Below are 21,402 nucleotides of genomic sequence, written 5' to 3'. Positions count from 1 at the left end.
TTTTCTTTTATTGAGATTTATACATCATCTGAAAGCTGAATAAGCTTTCTATTGATGTGTGTTTGTCAGGATAGGAAAATAATTGGTCGAGATACAACTAAAAATCTAAAACTTTGAAAGTTGTCCAAATGAATTCCTTAGCAATACATGGAACATGATCTTTACTTAAAATCCTAATGATTTTTGGCATTAAAAAAAATTATAATTTTACCAGTGCAACTTATGACTGGTTTTGTGGTTCAGGGTTACAAATGTTTTACATTGGAAAGAGTGCTATGCAGTTATACACAAAATCATAGGGTGCAGCGATCATTGCTGTGTTTCAATGTAAATAAAACACAGCAATCAGAATCAAGCACTGTTTTATAAAGGTGAGTAAAGTATGAGAATTTTCATATTTGGGAGAACTAAATGTTGCATGGCATTGCAAATTTCCCCAAGCAGCATGAAAATCTCTACAAGTTTGCCAAACTTCATTTTAAAATTTTACCGTACCAAGAATTTGTAAAACGTGAAAATTTATGCTCGGTGTGAAAACGTCTTTATTTGCAAAGTCAACTGATAGAAGCTGGTACTTTTAAACAGGACCTTTTGCTGGTACAACTGTGTCTCATTTTTATAGCATTAGTATAGTCATTAGTCAGAAAACGTAATTTCCAGTTGCTTAAAACATCTTTAGACGTTTTTGAGGCATAGTGTTACGTCACTAGACGTAGGCTGGGAAGGAAATGTATGTGCATGTGGGTACAACCTTCTGTTACTGACGATTTGTTTGTGGTTTCAAGGGCATGATTTTTCACACCTTTGTCTCTCACTTTTGCTCTTGTTTTTATTCAATGATGAAAAACTCTTTTAAAACCTTTTTTTTTTTACAAACAATAAACGAAGTATTAGCCTGAAATGAGGTATGTTGCTTATAGGCCATTTCAAGAAGAGAGAGTAATTTGGGCAACGTCTGAATAAATTCTTATGCAATTAAAATGCACACCCTTGAAACAGGTCTGCTAGAATAAAGTTTCGACAAACCATATAGAAACACTCTGTGGTTTTTAGTGTTCAAACTGGTAATGAGGAAGCTGTTATGCCGCCATCATACATCAATCACCATCGCATGGCTAGTGTTGGTGTCTCCCGTGATGTTTATCTTTGTTAAACAGTAAATACAGGTGGACTGGCAGGATCTACCAAATCTGCACCTGAATCCTCTACATTTAAGATGTTTACACAATAATCTCTAAGTATTGTTGGGTTTCGTCGACGAAAGCACCGAAAACTAATTTGAACTAATAATCAGAACTTGTGCACCTGAATGCAGGGCTCGCAAAATCGTTAGCCTAACGTCCAGGGGCTATTGTCCCTTGCAGTTGGGCTACCAAAATGCATCTCCGCCCTGCTCGTCGTGCTATCTTGACATATGGGGAGGAAAATATATTTAAATGCTTTTGCATTCTCCACAGATTTGAATGGGTAATTATGCTATATGTAATTCAGGAATCGGGTATTTAAATTGTTGAATGCACACTCGCGTTTACTTTCCCTTTCGCATACAAGAAGCAAGTAGTACTGATTTGCCATTGAGGATCTGGATCTGTTGCGCAAAATTTCCCGCAACGTCATCCTTTCAGTCATTACTATCCTCACGTTAAAAAATTAAATCTCCCGCGCAGTGAGCTTAAAAGTGATATAGATTGGATGTGCAGTGAAGAGAATTTATTTACATCCATCATTGCTGGTCTTCTCAAATTATACAAGTTGCTGTTTCTTCTTTGTTTGTGGCTTAACTTGCAAAGCTTCTTCTTCTTTGGCGTTCGCGCTGCTACTGTGGTTACACGCGTGGTTACTGCCTACCAGCGGCCTGCGCACGTGTTTGTACGTCGACGACGCAAAAGTATAAATGAAAACCGACGCGGAACCTATGCCGTCACGGTTACGCCGTAGGACCTACGCACGACTACAACGAGCCCTTTACGAAAAAGGCTACAATATGTGTGACAGTAGCCCCTATTTTTCTGATCGAAAAAATTATCCAATCTGTAACTGGAAAAACATTATACCAGTTAGGTCCATAAATATTGGGACAGAGGCACATTTTGTGTTATTTTAGCTGTTTACCAAAATGTATTCCAGTTACAGTCATATTATGAATACTGGCTTACAGTGCACACTCTCAGATTTATTTTGAGGGTATTCACATTCATATTGGCTGAAGGATTTTGGAATTACAGCCGTTTAATATGTAGCTCCCCCTTTTTAAAGGGGTCAAAAGTAAATGCGACAGTTTACTTAAAAGCTGTTTTATGGACAGGTAATGTCCATTTGTGAAATAATTTCCTCATGAATGACAGATGTTAAAGGTCTGGAGTTCATTTGTGGTATTTGGAAGCTGTGGCTGTGAACCCAAACCACGCGGTCCAGGGAGATCTCCACGCAAGCGACACAAACCACACCTAAGTTTCAACAACACAACAAATCCATCAGAGAGACAGCAGGAACATTAAGAGTGGCCAGATCAACAATTTGGTACACCCTGACTAAAAAAATAACACACTGGTGAGCTCAGTAACACAAAAATCGTGTACGTCTATATAGGATAACAGTGGTGGATGATCGCATTATCCTCTCCATGATAAAAAAAACCCTTCACAACGTCCAGAGAAGTGAAAAATTAATGCTTCTGTCTTCTGTTACATCACCAAAAAACACCAGCAACCCAGTTCCTTAGGAAAGCATACATGAAAATGCAATCCCACTGCCTGAACACTATTTTACTGAAGATGTTGTCTGTTGATATCATGAGATGTTCTTGGCCTTCTCCATCATTTTTATTCTCATTAGTCGTATACAGATTGATATTAGTTTAATTTCTCAAAAAAAAAAGCTTTTTGAGAGCTTGTCTGACTTCTTTTAAAGTCTAATCTCCCCTTCCTATTCTTGTGGCTTTTGTATCTTGTGGTGAACCCTCTGTATTTCTCTTTGTAATATCTTCTCTTTATTGTTTTGATTGACAATGACATCTTTCCTCCTGTAGAGTGTTCTTCATTTGTCTGGACATTGTAAAGGGGGTTTTCTTTATCATGAAGAGGATAATGCAATCATCCACCACTGTTATCTGGTATGGACGTCCAGGATTTTTATGTTGCTGAGCTCACCAGTGTGTTATTTTTTTGTCAGGATGTACCAAATTGTTGATCTGGCCACTCTTAATGTTCCTCCTATCTCTTTGAAAGATTTGTTGTGTTTTTGAAACCTAAATATGGTCTGTATCACTTGCATGGAGATGTCCCTCAACCGAATGATTTGGGTTCACAGCCACAGCTTTTAAATGCAATTGCCACACTTAAAGGGCCATTTCACCAATAGGAACATTCATCTTTATGGAAAGTGGGTCATATTTGTAGTCAAAATGTAACATAAATGTAGAATATTTTGTGCCTATTTGACAGAGAAAAGACAGAACGTGACTTTAGAGCACATTTGTATGAAAAACTACAACTCCCACTATGCACCACAATGCACAGCTCTGCAAGCCACTCCCATTAATCAGAACACGGCTCAGATATGATATTGTGTACATAAATGCCACGTTAGTAAAACAAAGAAAATAGCCACCACCACTGTGTCTGACAGACACCAATCATGACTTACTTTTTAATGTGATGTTACATTGTGTTACACACAATAACACTCTGGCCTGGTGTGTAGCAAAGTCTTATTCAAACAGTAACCTGCGGTTTCAGATCCGCAGTACAAATGTCTTTTCACGTACTTAGTTTTACCAGTTTTCTTTTTGTCTCTTGTTAACTGTAATTATATCTGTGTTATATCGGCCTCACTGCTCTCACAATATAGACATATAAAACACCGCTCAGATATGCTATTGTGCACATAAATGCCACCTAAGCATAACAAAGAAAATAGAAACACTCACTTTAGTCAGACGTCCGTTTAACCCTGCATCCTCCACACAAATATCTCCACAGACGCGCTGCCTCAGCTCTGTGCTCGTAAGCCGAAACATGTCTTTGAAATAAGCACGCGCCCAGAAACATTCACAAAACAAACGTTCATATCCTTATCTGATCCAGAAATCTTACACCGAAAGCACACAGCGCGAGTCCGTCCAAGCTCATATACTCCGCAGCGCGTCTGCTCGTAAGCCGAAACACGTTTGTGAAATAAACATGTCCAAACACGCGCAAAGTTGCTCTCTTGCCTGGAAACCTTTACCAAACGAACGTCCATATCCTTATCTGATGCAGAAATGTTATAAAGAGGGCACACAGCGAGAGAACAGGCAAGCTTCTCTACGCAGCAGAGGCCGATGGTTGCGGCGTCCTTCCCGGCCTCCTCTACTCAGCCGAAGCCCAGGCTCCGGCCTACTCCTCGGGCTTCTGTTCCTCCATCTGCCTGAGCTCTTTGCTGTATTGTGGCTCATAAAGGTGCAATGAACAGCGGATAAGAGCATCACGCTTGCGAAATCACCCTCTTCTATATAATATTGATTAACTTCCACTGTTATTGTAACATGAAGTCTGCCTCGCTCCACAACGTCTGTTTAGCTTAGCTTAGCATAAAGATGGTTGCTGATCGTTTTTTTTCCGTTTGTGTTTGTATATTTTCGTAAGTCCCACCCACTGATCTGTAATAAGTCTGTAGCGTGAGTGGGTCCCACCCACAGCCCCCACCTTGGAAAAATGAGGAATGAGTGTCTGTAGTCTTTCACACTCAGAGATACAGGATTTCCTTCTTTCAATGACGCAAAATGACGATTTTTACATCATTAAAAGAAGGAAGTGCCTCACTGAAATCAGTATTTCTCCCGTCTCAGGAGAAACTGAGAGAATGATGCACGACCATTCAAAAACATGACTGGGGTTCTAACGATACAAAGCTTCAACTCCAGACCTTTAACTCTTTCGCCGCCATTGACGAGATATCTCGTCAATCAAGAGAAAACGCTTCCCTGCCAATAACGAGTATTTCCGGCTTTCCGTAATACCGCTATTATCCACCAGGTGGCACCACCACTTACACAACTTTTTAAACCCGAAAGTACTGCCCTATGGCAAGCGGCTGCATGTCCGTGTCTGTTTTAAAGATCGCTCTGAATGGGATCTCTATGAAAAGTCAAAGTCACAAAATTTTAATTATCTCTGCTTTTTGCTCAAAATGTGGTGTTTTTGCAGAAACCTACCCATATTCAAAAGCTGATTACAAAAGAACTACTAAAAGTAGGATGAAACGGTTTTTTTTTTGTTTGAAAGCAGAGGGTCTGTTCTTTCATTTGGTGTATTGTATGTTTATATATTTAAAGAAGATTTTCTGGAAGGCATTAAACTTTTGTGAAAATCATGAAAAATGCTGGCGCTGGCTGGCAACTTTTTTAAAAAACGCTGGCGGCAAAAGAGTTAACATCTGTCATTAATAAGAAAATTATTTAACAATACCTGTCCATAAAACAGCTTTTAAGTCAACTGTCCCATTACTTTTGACCCCTTTAAAAAGAGGGAGCTACATATTAAACGGCTGTAATTCTGAAATCCTTCAGCCAATATCGATGTGAATACCCTCAAAATAAATCTGAGAGTGTGCACTGTAAGCCAATATTCATAATATGACTGTCACTGAAATACCTTTTAGTAAACAGCTAAAAAAACCACAAAATTTACCTCTGTCCCAATATTTATTGACCTAACTGTATGATCCAAACTGTGAGTTTGTGACCCATTGAACCACTATTAATTGGTTTGCATGGAAATCCAGATTTTTGTTTGTTAAAAAAAACAACAGCATCACAAAAAAACAACAAGAATAGCAGAGCAAACATTGTGTATTGAGCAAATATTTGTACTGATGATTGTAATTAGATTATTCTATATGATTAATATTTGTGTTTTGATAGATGTTTTGTCTCAAAATTCTACATTAAAAGTAACGCTTTTTTATTCAGTCTACTTGCAATCATTTCGGGCTACCAAAACCTGAAGGGTGCCTGCCAGAAAGGCTACCAAGGATTTAGAAATTTTGCGAGCCTTGGAACGGAGTAATGCAGTGTCTAAACCAGACACCAAGTTTCCAATAATAAGCGATTTTTCCAAAGCGAAAAAGCCAAATAACATTACAAAATCAAAGCCAATCAGATCATTTTTGATATTTCAGACAATGCTGTGTGAAGCAGAAACCTCGAACGGTGAGGTGTCTCCACAAACGTGCTGTGACAAAAAATTCTTTTTTAAACTTATTTTACATTCCACAAAACGTGAGTTGTTCAATGCAGTCGCATTGAAAGTTGCAAGGATTTATTCATAGTCACTGCATATTGTTGCCCCTCTTTAGCACACGTTTTTAGCACTGGTCATGTATCATACAATGTAGATGACTTACCGCACTCTTTGGCGGCATCGATGATGAGCTGTTCGGTGATGTACTGTCCTTGTGGGTAACAGAGGGGGCTGCAGTGAGCGTCACTCTGGCTGCTGTGGTAAAGATGGATTTTAAGAACAGTGGACTGCTTCGAGTTGAGGTCCTCATGGTGGGCGTCACCATTCTGATGAAGCGGTTCACAGGCTGCCGTCTCCATGTCCATCACAAAGACACAAGCGACAAGATAAGATGGAGCAACATTCACCTGAAGGAGGGCAAGCAGAAGCAACGTTTTAGTTAAGCTTTGCATACGTACACATTGTGATATTTGATTATGAATCACAGATGTTAACGTGTCAGGCACACAAGGAACATTACAATAAATCTGAATACCTTTGCTCAACTGTCTGTGACAATATCGCTGTGAACTGTACAACCTTATAGGGGCTGTTTACACTTGGTATTAAGATGTGTTTTCATCGATCGGATTACAAGTGGACGAGAGAGACACATTACGTTTACACCTGGTATTTAAATCCGTCTCTTTTGTCCACTTTCGACCGCTTCTGTGCTGAATACTATGAGGGGGTGGTCTGTGAGACGGTGGGCGAGTCTCTCTGCTGTCATTCAAACCCGAGCGGGAGTAATTATGAGTTTATATGGAGCAAACTAATATTATGTCAGAGTGCACTGCTTGTTTAGCAAATAAACAGGCTGCACAGTGTTTTGTACATGAGTATGTACGAGCTTCCTTTGAATTTTCAGCGCAATTGATGAAATAGGATCGCGCAACTTTCACACGCTTTCAAAACGAAACTACGGAGATCAGCCGCTTAGTTTTATCAATGAAAGGCTAAAAATAGCGCTGTTCACCGAATGTTCACGCCAGAAGTCAAAAAAGACGTTGTGTTTAATACCTCAGATTAGATAAATGGGCGGAGAGAAGGCGGTCTCGTGTGGCTGTTCGAACGCATTCAACCACATGTGCGTTCCGCAACTCCAAAGCGATCCGATCGAAAGTGGTTTCGACCACCTCTGGATGTGGTTGAAAGTGGTCGAAAGTGGACGAGCTCAAAACGTTTTGAACACCGTTTACACCTGGTATTAACGTCGTCCACTTGTGATCCGATCGACGAAAACACATGTTAATGCCAAGTGTAAACAGCCTCATATGTCTAACACGATATTTAGTCTTTGTCATCGTTTTCACTTCGACACATCAAGGTTTCAAAATGATTCGCATTCAGTGTTGAAATCCTAACAGTTATAGTGAGTTAACAAGAACGAGTCAGAACAGTCAAGAAATAAAAATAGGAAAAGCTAAGCATGTTCTCGTTTTACTCACATTTTACTTAAACAGTCAGTTAGTGAGTGTCTGATTTTGGATGTAAAGTGGCAAAGCAAAAACCTTTTGAAACATGATCCAGCAATTATTTAAAAAAAGACATGGCTTTTAAAAGAGCTTGTAATGCAGCAATGAAAATAAACAGCACATACCAAATGAAAAACGTGATATGGAAAAAATACAGTCAATATCAGATCAATTGTTTGAACTACAAAAAAAGGTCTGTTCTGATCTCAGACAACACGCGCCTACTAAAAGTTCATTTGCCGGTCATCAAATGCGTTTTGCACGCAATACTAACCCTTTTAGATCTGGCAAGCTCTAATCTGATTGGCTGAATAGCCACACAGGGTTTTAAATCAGCTCATGAACAAAACATGTTTACAAAATACCAGTTTGATACAACATAATGGGGTAAAAAAATCACAGATTTTTTAACTCATGAAAGAGATGGGGGTAACAATTATTATGGTTTGAAAAAAGATTTTAATAACATGATCTGTACGCTTGACAAGTAGTGCTGGGGCAAAGATTAATCGCGATTAATCGAATACAAAATAAAAGTGATTTTATGCATAATATATTTGTGTGTACTGTGTGTAATTATGTATATTTAACCACACACACATACATATATTAATTTCAGAATTTTTTTATTTATATATCATTTTTAAAATTTATATATACTTTTTTTATTTATATATAATGTAGAACAGGGATGGGCAACTTTGATAATGACGAGGGCCAGCATTTTTCTCCTTTATAACAAGGGGGCCAGAACCACACGAACAATTTACATCATTCTTAATTTCCTTTATTAAGAAAACACAATATACAATTAACCTGTCTTTAAAGATTTTAACTAGAAAACTTAGCAATTATGCTAATTCTAAATCTTAACTTTACGCTCTTGGCAAACAGAGGAGAGGTTTGAAAAGGACATTGACACACACACACGCGAGAGTTCAGGGCTTCCTGGGTCCATTCGGCAAAAACACATTAATTTTAAATAACCCGAGACCCGATTATTGTACCCGACCCGTGTCGGAGGCACGTGTGAAACTTTTACACCCGAACCATCGGGTCTCTGGTCGGACCTTGGATTTTCGGACCACGTGAAGACCTCTTCTTCACATAAGCCCAAACACGGGACTGTGCTTACTGTGACGATCCGCGGGACCTAGCGCCCCCTCCTGGTTAGGAGTATTTACATCCTAATACAAAAATCATAATTTTAAAAGTATTTGATTAAGTATAATATGGTCCAGCGGGCCGTATTAAATTTTACCATGGGCCGTGTGCGGCCCGCGGGCCGCCAATTGCCCATCCCTGATGTAGAATATGAAGAGTTTTGTTGCAAAACGAGATAACTCCGTTTTTAACATTTTTGTCAAAACATGTTTATTATTATGTTATCGTGTTATTATTTTGTTTTATGGTGCGACTTAGCTGTATTTTTAAGTAATGAAGGTTTAAATCAAAACAAACCAACTGCAGTTGAATTGATATTAATTGGAATGCACAACCAAAAAACAAAACCAAAAATCTCGTTTTACAACGAAACTCTTTATATATAAAAATATAAATAAATATATAAACACATGTAAATGTTTCTTAAATACATACATGAATGTGTGTGTGTGTGTGTGTGTATTTATATATACATAATAATTACACACAGTACACACTGTAAAAAATAAATAAAATCACTTTTATTTTGTATGTGATTTTGAGTGGTTTAAAGTCATCTGGCAAAGACAGCGCTATGTGTGAACAAAAAATATAGATTACCGGCATTTAGAATGGACAACGTCAGACCGCGATGACACCTTCGGGCCAATCAAAACGTTTTGATACAGATGACGCGTTTACCCCCGCACTGTTTACAGATGTTTCCACACAAACGCTGCTTAAAAGTTGAGCACAGTTCTTCAAAGTTGTTTAAAACAGTTTAACATCTATTTGCAGAATTCCCGACGTCCTTAGCACACCCTCTTTGAAGCCTAATGTGAAAACAGTACTGTTGTTTATGACACAGTTTATTTGTTTGACGTCGCCTAATGCAATGTTGTTTGGTCACGAGCAACTTCGCGACTGTCAGCGTTTGCCACAGATGTGAAAACAACAAAATATGGCCAGTGGATATGAAGGACGTGGATTGTTTACAAATACAACACTGAGCTCGCAGTGTGCCAGAAGAGTTTACCGGTATTTTGATACTGATGTGTCAATGATGTCTTACTAGTAAAAAGACGTCATTGCGTGTGTGAACAGCACATTTTTGTATTTACTGGTTAATTCATTCTGGTAAATTCATGGTAATTTACCGAAATTACTGTGTGAAAGAAACTAATATCATACGAAAAGTGCTAAATTACAATATTGGTGGGGATCTGACCCCAACCAATATTGTAATTTAGCACTTTTCGTATGATATTCTCCATAAGATTAATCGCTTTATTGTTATATCTCGCTTCGAATAAAAGCATCTGCTAAATGCTGAAATGCTCATGAATAAAATTTTCACTTTGGGGGGAAAGCTTCCCACGTTGGTTAGTGTCATCAATCAAATCTTTGAAAGATTTTCACTTCTCTGTACGATAGATGTTCACAAAAATAACAGTGAAATAGTTTGGACGGACTTACTTTTTTTACTGGTAAAAATGTTTTAATTAAGGGGCTCCTTTAATTGCTTGCTGCTATTTTTATGTTTGTCTAACAGGTATAAACTGGTGTGCTCACTTCAGCCTGTCTTATGACCTGTTTTTCAATTTCGAGAGTCAACGTTACAAACTTATAAGAAGCTGTTCTAGATGATTTCGATTTTTTTAAGCCAATAACACTAAAATCTCAGTAGGTTTAAGAAAGTCGAAAGAAAGTTGTAGCAACTATGTTTTCGGAAAGAGGAACGGACTATTGGGGAACTTCTAAAATAATAATGCTGATTGTCATCATTGCTGCTGGCTATGGCAACATCAAATGAAAGAAAACAAGACACAAAGGCCATATAGAGAATGATGAAATCTGCTCCAAGAAATAAATGCTTTGACGTGAACAGCAAACAGCGCTTGCTTTTACAGGCACAACCCAAAGTTTTACTACAATCCCTTTCTAGTTTTACAAGAGTTACACTAGACTCAAAAATTTTTATTTGCTGTATTATTGACCAACATGTCATACACAGCAGACATTACAGACAGACATCGACTTTAACCTGTATGCTCAATATGATATTGGTTTGCACACTTGCACTACAGATGAACCTCGGTTGTGTTTGTTTCTTGAAAACTATTGCACTGTCAAAAGTATTCAGATGCCTTCAAGTCCTATATTTGGGAATCTCTTTAAAGAAAGGTTCTATAAACTCGCTTTACGTTTGTACCCAATTTTGTAACAAAATCTGCCCAAAAAATAAGGGGATGACCAGATCTTATCTATCCCTAACTGAGTGGAGCATGACATGCAGTCTTTGTATGACAGATGGGTAAGGGTTGGAAAAAAAGAGGGTTTGGTAATGTCAAAATTTAAAGTTGTTTCTCAAGAGGAGCAAGTTATTGCAATATGAATGCAAACATTTCCCTTTGAATAACATGCACCAATGGAAAACAGAAAACTTTATCAATTAATTTTTGATTTGGGTAATATCATATGCTTTACAAACATCATTAGGAGTGTGACGGATCACAAAACTCACGGTTCGGATCACATTATAGTTTTTGAGGCACGGATCGGATTATTTTTCAGATCAGCAAAAAGGGGGTGGGGAAAATCTAATATCAAATAAAGAAATTGCAAACATTTATAAAAAATAACAAAGTTGCACATTAATAAGGGCTAACATTAGCATTAGGTACAGAAATCGAATTAAATGAGTTATAACACTGTCTTTATTGTATAAATTAAATATTTTTAGAGCTACAGAAGTGATTTTCTCTTTGTCTTAAGTAGGTTAATTGAGGTTACTGTCTCTTTAAATAAGCAGAGACTGGTTTCTGACTGTAATCTATACATACACTTAAGACATAAACAAATGTTTTTATTAGAAAAAGAATATTTTGGAGATAATTTTGTTTATATGTGCCCTGTCAATAACAGAGATTTTACGTTGTTTGTGTCTCACTCGTGTGTGCACTATTAAAGGGAACTTAAACGCGTGCGCACACAGAGACACATTTGCGCGACTCTCTCTAAAGTTTACACATTAAGAGTTCTGATCTTTGAAGGGCATACTGTGATGATCACCTCTGGACCGGACACATTCAACTGCATGTTCAACTGCTCACTTTAGCACCTTTTTGCGGTTAAATACATCCACACTGCATACATGTTGCTTCAGACAAGCACGTGCAGGTTGCGGTTTCTGTTTGCATCATCACAACATTTCGGCCGTATTGTTTCGGTGATAAAAGTCTTTCGGCCGAAAATTTTCGTTGGCCGAATATTCGGTGCATCCTTAAATAACACAGTCTTTATTGTATAAATTAAATCATTATAATTTTTTTAGAGCTACAGAAGTGATTTTCTCTTTGACTTGGGTTGTTTGATTAACATTAATGACACAGACTTAACTAGGTTAATTGAGGTTACTATCTTTTTAAGATAAGCAAGACCTGGTTCTGTCTCTTATCTATACAAAACACTTGACACTAAACAAATGTTTTTATAAGAAAAAGAATACTGTGGTATTTCAATATAATTGTGTGTGTATGTGTCCTGCCAAGAACAGAAAGATTCTGCATTCGCTTGCTTTTTGAAACGCGTCTCTCCGTGTATGCACTTTTGAGTGCACTTAAACACACACGCACACACAGACAAAGGACGAATTACAAACGGCGCCTGGGAAGGAGATGCAGCATAAACAGTCGCTCCACATAAAGTGAAAATTAAGGTTTTTTTTTCATTGCTCTATTCGCCAAATGATCCGGTACACCACTAAACATCATATATCTGCTAAATAATTAAATGTTTTATAAAAACTCTTAAGATTTTTAAGGTGTTTTTTGTTTGACTATTATCAGTCTTTGAGTCATTTCATACTTGCATCATCAGGTTTTTTTGTGTTTTGGAAAACAGCATTTATTCATCTTCTATCTTATTCATGCGCCATTGCGCCAAGTTGCAAAAGTTCAAAAGCATAATTTCAATATGAGGTTGAAATGCTTTTCTACAAAAGTTTTTTTCCCCATTCTACACTCTTTAAATATAAAGGTGTGTAAGTGTGATCTGCAGCGATACCATAGACGAACCATCTTGGTTTTTAAAAAAACCTTTTAATCAATGGTTCTCTAAAGAACCATTTCTTTCTTATCTTTTCACAGTCTGTATAACCTTTATCTACTACAAAAAACCCTTTGTAAACAGTAATGGTCTGTGATGGCTAAAAGGTTTTTATGGAATGATACAGACTTACAAAGACGTTTTTATTAACTTTTTTAAGTGCATGACCCCTTTAAAGATGTTGTGAATCTACAAAATGGATAACAGATACTTCACATAAAAGTGCACAGTCAACAAGTTCAGCACATCAGAATTATCACAAAACAAGTCTGCCTGATAGCAAACCACATGTGAGCTAAGAATTAGGACACATTTTCCAATGATAACAAAACTAAGAGGAAAAACACAAGCATTCAATAAAATGTAAATCTTTAAGGAACTGAAGAAACTGTCTTAAGAGATGTCATCATGTCAATGGACCAATAGTCATTTAACTTCTGCTGCATTTCCTTGGTAAATTAATGAAATATTCACCAATACAAAAGTAATAGTATAAAACAAAATATATAGGCCCAAGAAGCCATGGTTTACAGTAAATTTGGAACATACAAAGGGGTGTTGTAGGACACAATGTGGTGTATATATTGAAATAGGGGAAAAAATAAGTAAATACTGTAGTATACTTTATTTTATAGTTATTACTACACTTAAAGTAATGATACACTGTTATGTTTACAATAGTATTCTGTATTATCAACTGTAGCACACTGATAAACTATAGTAAATACTACAGTATCTAGGAATTTTCTACAGTTTACTATACTATTGGGTATAGTTGATAAAATCGGTATGTGCAAAAAAATCTCTTTTACTCACAAAACGCATATAATCGTAATATGACTTATTTTTAATGTGAAATCATGATGTGACCTCATAGTATCGTATTTAAAAAATAGATTTACATATGTATGATAATTAAAAAATATATATGTATGCGAATTAATTTGGTGGAAATTTGTGATATTTGCCACAGGTATGAAGTCATGTGCTCGATGAACTAATCAACAACCTACTGTAGTATTTAGTATAAACTAAAGCACTATTTTAACTTTACCATAGTAAATTTTAAAATATTCTATTGTTTTTACTACAGTTATAATTTAATTATAGATAATACCACAGATTATTGTAGTATACATATACATACAAATGTAGGAATCGCTTTAACATAACTTATACAGCACACCACAACATAAGGGTTAGGATAGGGTAACGTTACAGGTTCTTCACGTGGGAATTCGATTATATTGCAGTCTAATAAACTGACAGATACACACATAAGTTACACATAATTACAGATCATAATATGTGTTAAATCTACCTTACACGTGCAGTTTGTTAGGGAAAAGGCACACATGTTAAAGAATAATCACTCGCGTGAAAAAAAATACTCACTTGTTTGGTGTTGCTGAGCTAGCGCGCGCTGCTAGCCAACTCGCGCGACGGGCGACTCACTCGAAACTTCAAAATTCCCACAGAAGCGTTCATTTAATCGATGTCGTTGTTTCTACTGGACATACAGAGTCGATCGTGGGTCCATCTCGTTAAGTTAGTTGTCGTGACGTTTGACTCCCAGTAAGGCTCGCTAATACGTTTAGGGTCAAGTTTAGTCGACTAGCTGCGCGTTAGCATGTGCAGCTGCTGCTGTTATTTACAAAACATGACCAGTGAAGCTTCGCGTACATGCGTAAGGTCTCAATATGACTACAAACGCGACGATAACTTCTTTAATAAAGACACTTGCTAACATGTCCTACGGAAGCGACATGTCTGAAGATCAGAAGATCGCAAGATCACCAAGCGGAATGACAGCTAGCGTGCATGCTAACGCATGCGACTGTCACTAAACACCATGTTTATACAAACACCATATGCGTTTGTGTTTAAATGTCCTACGCGTTGTCTGTCCTGCTCAAAAGACTCAATTTTGCAACGTTAAATTTCACCACGAAGTCTTTATCTCCCCGTGCTGTCTACTTAGGCAGGAGGTGGCGCCCTGTAGTTAACGTTACTGCAGTTGACACGCCACTTTCGGTTGAGGCGTGTCTCAAAACTTAACTAGCTGCCTACCTAAACAGCTGTCTTTGCCCTCGTTGACTTAGCAGCATAGAATGTGTTCCACGCAAAATGTAATATCGACATTTTTTACTTCAAGCCCCCGCATCCCACATGAGAAAAACACCGTAGTGTAACTTACTTTAGTATTTACTATAGTAAACTATAGTACAGTTCCTAGATAAAGTAAAGCACTACTTCGCCTACCCTATAGTATGAAAGTTGGCGGTTTGGAACGTTGCCGTAGTACTGTATACAAACCTGTACAGTTGAGTTTTTGTCACGTGACTTCTTTGCTGTGTCGTCATCTTTGGGACCTTTGCATAGCCGCTCTAGGCAAAAGGCTCAGTCTAAATACTTGGTGTTACGATTCAGTCAGTATACAGTTTCAGATCGATTGGATCTTACAGAAATTATATAATACAAAATATTATACCCTAACCCAGGCAAAGTTGAAAGTTTAAGGACTTGGAAACGCCTATTTGGTGAGAGCCCTGCATGGGCAAAACCCCGTCTAGACACAATATTTAAATATTTAGGATGTATGGAATGAATGAATGTTAAGTTCATTGATAAAATGCACTGAAATAAACATGAGGCGTGTTTATGCACTAAAATGAACATGAGACATGTTTTATATTTTTTCCTTTTGCAACAAAAAAATCAGTATGCAACCAATTGCAAATGCATTATTTATTTCTATGTGTTTTATTATGTGTTTTTGCTCTTAAATGTATTTTCTATAAAGGTTTTCTGTGTACTCCTTATGCCAGTGGTTCTCAAACTGGGGGCCGCGAGATGGTGCCAGGGGGGCCCCAGTTTTATTTTATAAAATAAATTAATTTATCATGAATTCTGTACAATTTAACCTAAAAAAATAAGACTAATAATCAACAGCACTACTTCGTATCATTTAATATGTTTTGTTTAATAAAAAGTTTCTTGTCATAAATTTTCTTTGGGGGGGCCGCGAAGGAATGCACCATACACAAGGGGGGCCGCACGCTGAAAAAGTTTGAGAACCACTGCCTTATGCAATATGGGCCAGTTTTAAAGGAACACACCCATATTTTGGGAAGCAGGGGCTGCGTCAGACAGAGTTAAAGAAAGCACGGAGATGATAAAGGTATGTATGGACTTATCTAACTCTGGGGGTTTCGGTGAAAAAGGTAATTTCCCTAAATGTTGGGCGTGTTCCTTTAAAGTAGCCTAAATAAAATTAAAAACTGTATTTTTTGGAATATTGTGGTATTTTTTTTTTACAAATTACTTCTGTGATCTTTATTTTTTTACTCATGTGCTCTCAAAATCTTTAATCAAAAATGCAAATCTCCTCCCCTCCTCAAAACGATCTCTCTTTACATCCAGTCATGACAGGTGGGCGGGGTCGATAACTTGCAATAAGTCTGTTACAGCACTGTGAAGGAAATTTGGTCCACTCATCTTGTTTGGTGATCTGAAACATTTAAGTGTGACGAATATGCAAAAACATAATAAATCTGTGGGGGGCAACACTTGTCACTCCACATTACATCAGCAGCACAGGGAAAATACAATAATTGCTACTTTCGTTTCATGGCAACTTTAACTAACGTTAGTTAGTCCCGATTGAAAACGTAAACCAAACAGATTTTGATATGTTTGTGTTTATAAAAATATATATATTTTTTTTACAAAACTGGCTATATATACATTTTTTACCCCCATACTAACAGTTTGGTTCATGTAACCTGAAGTCTTTTTGTAGTTAATTCCCTTGTGTATTTACAATACTGACGATTTTGACAAAATGTCGTGTGATTTAGCAGATTTGCTGTTGACTGGTTTCTGTTCACTCACATCATATATATATATATATATATACTATATAACTATGCCCTAATAAAATGTACTGCATTTGTGTTGGAAAAGTACCAACTTTTGTTTGTATGCAATAATTCCAAAAGGATGTGGCACCCACACGACCCACATGTGATGTCATGTGAAACCTATGAATAGTTAATATCACAGAATACTGTAGTATACAGTGACAATGCATAGTAATTACTATAATATACTACAGTATAATACAATTTACTACAGTAAATACTAAATTATACTACAGTATTTTTTCAAGTGGGATTGTCAATAACAATATTTGAAGTCACTCACTTGGTATAATTCGAAATATTCATTATAAAATCAACAAACACTAGGAAATGTCTTGATTTTAGGTTGGTTTAGCATATTTAATGCTTGTCTTATTTTCAATCATTTTAAAGGTGCCATAGAATGTAAACTGTATTTACCTAGGCATAGTTGAATAATATAAGTGCTGTACATAATGACATATAATGAGTCTCAAACACAATTGTCTTTCTTATGTAAACGTCGGCTGTGTCCGAAAACTCAAGGCAGTGACTCATTGCCTTGCTGCCTCATGAGGAAATGACTTCGGAGGCATGAAGGCAGCTCAGAGACTTTCCGACACACTTCAAAGGCAGCGTGTTTGGAATATAAACAGAGAGCGCCTTTGTGATAACTAATCACATTTTTGAAAACTACAATACTAATTTCTCACTAGAAATGCAATTAAAAGATGTAAAAAGTGAAAATATACCTTTATTTACACTAAATTTGTGCTCCAGTCGCTTCCTTGGCCGCCATTTTATTTTTCGAACTCGACCAGGCTCGACCAATCACATTCTTATTGTATGCCCACGCATAGGTATCTCAGGAGACAGGAAGTAAACCTAACATTGAATTCGGACATGCCTTGATGCCTTCCTGCCTTGAAAAGCTGCCTCAGATGGCAGCAATTTAGAGTTTTCGGACGCAGCCCTTATGTATGCAAAAGAGAGCTGGAAAACAGGCCAATCGCAACATAACACAAACTGTGACGTTACAGTCATGATGTATTCCGCCAACATTAAATTACACATTAAATTAAGTTCAATGTTGTTACAATGCTAAAAACAAAGTTGTGACTGCTGAGTTAGCATTTTATGCTAAAGTTCTACTATTAACGTTATGCTGGATTTACACTAAACGCAGTAGAGGGGGCAAAAACGCGCTATTTGCACGTAGTTTGACGCTTGAACATGTTGGGGCAGTTTCCCAGACAGGGATTAGACTAGTCTTAGACTAAAATAAATGTAAGAGCTGTTCAAACTAAAAACAACCTGCACTGACATATCGTAAAATACATCAGTGCCCTTTGTTTTGCCTCAAAATGCACACAAGTAATGTTTTTAGTAAAGCATGTTTGTTAAAACTAGTTATATTTCCTAATTAAACTGAGGCCTAGTCCTGGCTTAAGCAAATCCCTGTCCGGGAAACTGCCCCATTGAGTTTACTCGCTTCATTCGCGTATGAAATTCTAGTCAATCAAGACATTCACGTGAAAATTCGCGTAATGGGGGGCTTCTACGATTACGCTCGCTTTCTGTAATCACGTCACTACTAGAGCAAGGTCCTGATTGGTTAACGCAGCGCAATTTTCCGCAAAAGTTCAGATGTTTCAACTCTCGTGTATCAATTTGCGTCATTTCGCGTCAATGAGGTGGATTTGCATCTACCACGCCACGCTAAATGCCTCATTCATGTCGCGAGACCTCCAGACAGTCTTTACATTGACTTAACATTGAAATCACTCTCTCCTGACGCCTGTACCGCAGCATTACAGTTACCTTTTGCAGGTCCATACTGAAAAAATACAAACTTACCACTCAGAAATATCCATTACCATTCTTTGGCACCTTTAAGTAATTTAGAATTTGAGATGCTGTGTCGGCCCCGGACCCCTGGTTGCGAAACACTGAGCAAGAACAGTCTGTATAGAAAATGTTTACTACTTTAGAAATCATATACAAATTCTGCATTTTGGGGGACCAGGGCTGGTGGTCACAGTGGGTATGTGATAACTGTGATAACTGGGTGATTCTCACGAAACCATTGAAACACCACGGCACTAATGATTTTAGCTTTAAAATGTGTAATATAGTAACATTAAAAAGCATCAGAATTAACACAATACTGTGTTCTACCTTGCACAATGTGTGATTTTAACATAAGAATTTATAATTGGAAATTTTATCTAATTTTCTGCTGAAATTCTCATTACCGCAATGTGTCCGGCTGTGTTTGAACATGCGTTATGTTGTAATTTAATCAAATTAACACAAAAATATTAAGAAAAAAATAAATGGATGTTTTGCTAGACTACTTTAGATGACAGAAAAAATATTTACTGAATACTCATGTATAATAATAATGAAGAAAAGTTAGGAAAATGATGTGTCCATGCCTGATGTTCTCATCCTCCGCAACACTTTTTGAGAACAGTTTAAGCACACATACAGAATTTTAATAAAGTTTGATTTTGAGTGACCAAGCACATGGACCAGTTACTTCAAGATGGCTACCAGGTAAGATCATTTTTTTTACAGTTAATTTGAAATATTGTCTTGTCAGAATGCTTACACGACATTTTGATTATCATTACCGCAACAGATGCTTATTAAATGTTAATTTAATTAATAGAAGCATAATACTTTGATTTTAAATGCATGTGCAGAATCTCCAAATTATGTTCTTTCAGGTTTGTCATTGTCATGTCATTTTGAAAATATGTCAGTGTTGATGTTTTCTGGCTGTTGCGGTAATGAGATTTTTTAGGACTAATTTTTTAAATTATGTTACAAAAAGTGTTAAATGATAAGTAAAAGTTTTTAAATTAATGTTCCCATTTACTCCAGACTTTGTTTTTCAATGTCTGGTGGGAAAAAAAGTAAATTTAAGCACTTTTTACATTTTCATGCTTGACATTTTTAAAACCAAGTTTTCGTGAGAATCACCCAACTACAAAAATCTTAATCCTTTAACTAACAACGACGAGCAATTTTTTTGCAGCATTTATTAATCTTTGCTAATAAAAGTTACACAAATATGATTATTCAGTGTTTATTTATGCATTATTAATATTAGCTAAACATCACTTAAGTAAAGTGCGTGACAACTATATTATTGCCTATCTGTTTTGGGGCATCATAGGCTGAGTTGATCCAGAATGCACCCTACATGCTTCCTTAAAATGCATCATGGTGCCTTTAATTCCAAATATGCTGACTAATCAGAAAGCTTGCTCAGTTTTAGATCACAGCCGGAGCTGGTGGGTAACAGCAGACTAAAGACTGACTGACCCTTAACTGTATCACCTCCATCAGATCATAATCAATGATTAACTTTAAATGCTTACAGCGCCAGTCATTTAGATCATTTGTGTCGATTATATTTGGTTATTTAGAAATGCAATGACTTTGTTGTATTACATCAAGGAAGCGAAAATAAGCACAGTGAACTTGTATGGGTGGTGTTTGACCTCTAAGTTTGGTTTAGCTGAAAGCAAAGCATGTTTGCTATACACATGGTCCATTGCTTTTTCAAACTATATTGATGTTTTTTCTTTGGTTCACCAAAATGTCAAAGATATTTCAAAATATATATCAAATAATGTGATGATTATATCAGTAACAGATTTTCAAAGTCAGCTTAAAAAGATACAACTTTGCATAATCTCTTACTAAAGTAAAAACGTTAAGTGATTTTTATTTTTTTTTAAACTATAAATATGTGGTACATAATAGTCATTTGCATTAATTATATGCTTTAGCCATTCAAAAATTTGAAGCTTAATTATTATTCAGCAGTTTCTTTATTTACATAAAAGTGTGGACACTTAAATTGCACTTGAAAATGTAAATGACATTACAAAATATCGAACGTGCAGTTCTGAACGGATAAACATTTGAAATATAACTATAAATATTTATTGTTTTTGTTTCTAAATGCTTCTTGCATTCATTTTTAAATTACATAATTGGTAACACTTTACAATACAGTTGTATTTTTTAAAGAGCACCTATTGTCCGATTCCCGTTTTTAAATATCCTTTGGTGTGTAAGTGTGTATTTGTACATGTTAAGGATTTGCAAAAGGTAAAAAACCCAAAGTAAACGATGATGCGAGTTCTGTTAGCATTGCATTGTGACCGAATCTTTCAAACATGGTAAGGAGCATCACGTTTCCGGCTGATGTCAGAGGTATTCAGGCCACTCACAACGTACAGATTAGCTGGCCAATCAGGGACACAGAGCTTTTTAAATCAGTGCGTTTTAGGAAGAGAGTGAAATCTGGAGCTACAAAAATGTACGGTATGTTTGTTTTTTAACCACGCGAACACAATGTATTATACCAAATGCACAAAATAACATTGTTTTTAGCAATGAAATAGGTGCACTTTAACATTAAAAGTAAATGCGTTTGCTAACATGAACTAACAATGAACAATATAGCTTTCAGCATTTATTAATCTTAGATAATGT

General features: G+C 36.6%; 1 protein-coding gene across 1 annotated transcript in view; it reads right to left on the bottom strand.

Annotated features, from left to right (window-relative positions):
• Positions 1-15,207, bottom strand: part of jak2b (Janus kinase 2b) — a 47,355-nt gene extending 32,148 nt beyond the window's left edge. Inside the window, exons 1-2 of the mRNA XM_055200752.2 lie at positions 14,381-15,207; positions 6,385-6,628 (exon numbers count right to left, since the gene is read on the bottom strand). Coding sequence (XP_055056727.2) covers positions 6,385-6,586 — 202 coding nt within the window. The 5' untranslated portion in view covers positions 6,587-6,628; positions 14,381-15,207. The remainder of the gene's footprint in view (positions 1-6,384; positions 6,629-14,380) is intronic.
• Positions 15,208-21,402: the final 6,195 nt, after the last annotated feature.

The sequence above is a fragment of the Misgurnus anguillicaudatus genome, chromosome 22, assembly GCF_027580225.2.
Source record: "Misgurnus anguillicaudatus chromosome 22, ASM2758022v2, whole genome shotgun sequence".
Taxonomy (NCBI): domain Eukaryota; kingdom Metazoa; phylum Chordata; class Actinopteri; order Cypriniformes; family Cobitidae; genus Misgurnus; species Misgurnus anguillicaudatus.
The sequence above is the reverse complement of the archived record's forward strand: the minus strand, read 5'-3'. Positions and strand labels throughout refer to the sequence as shown.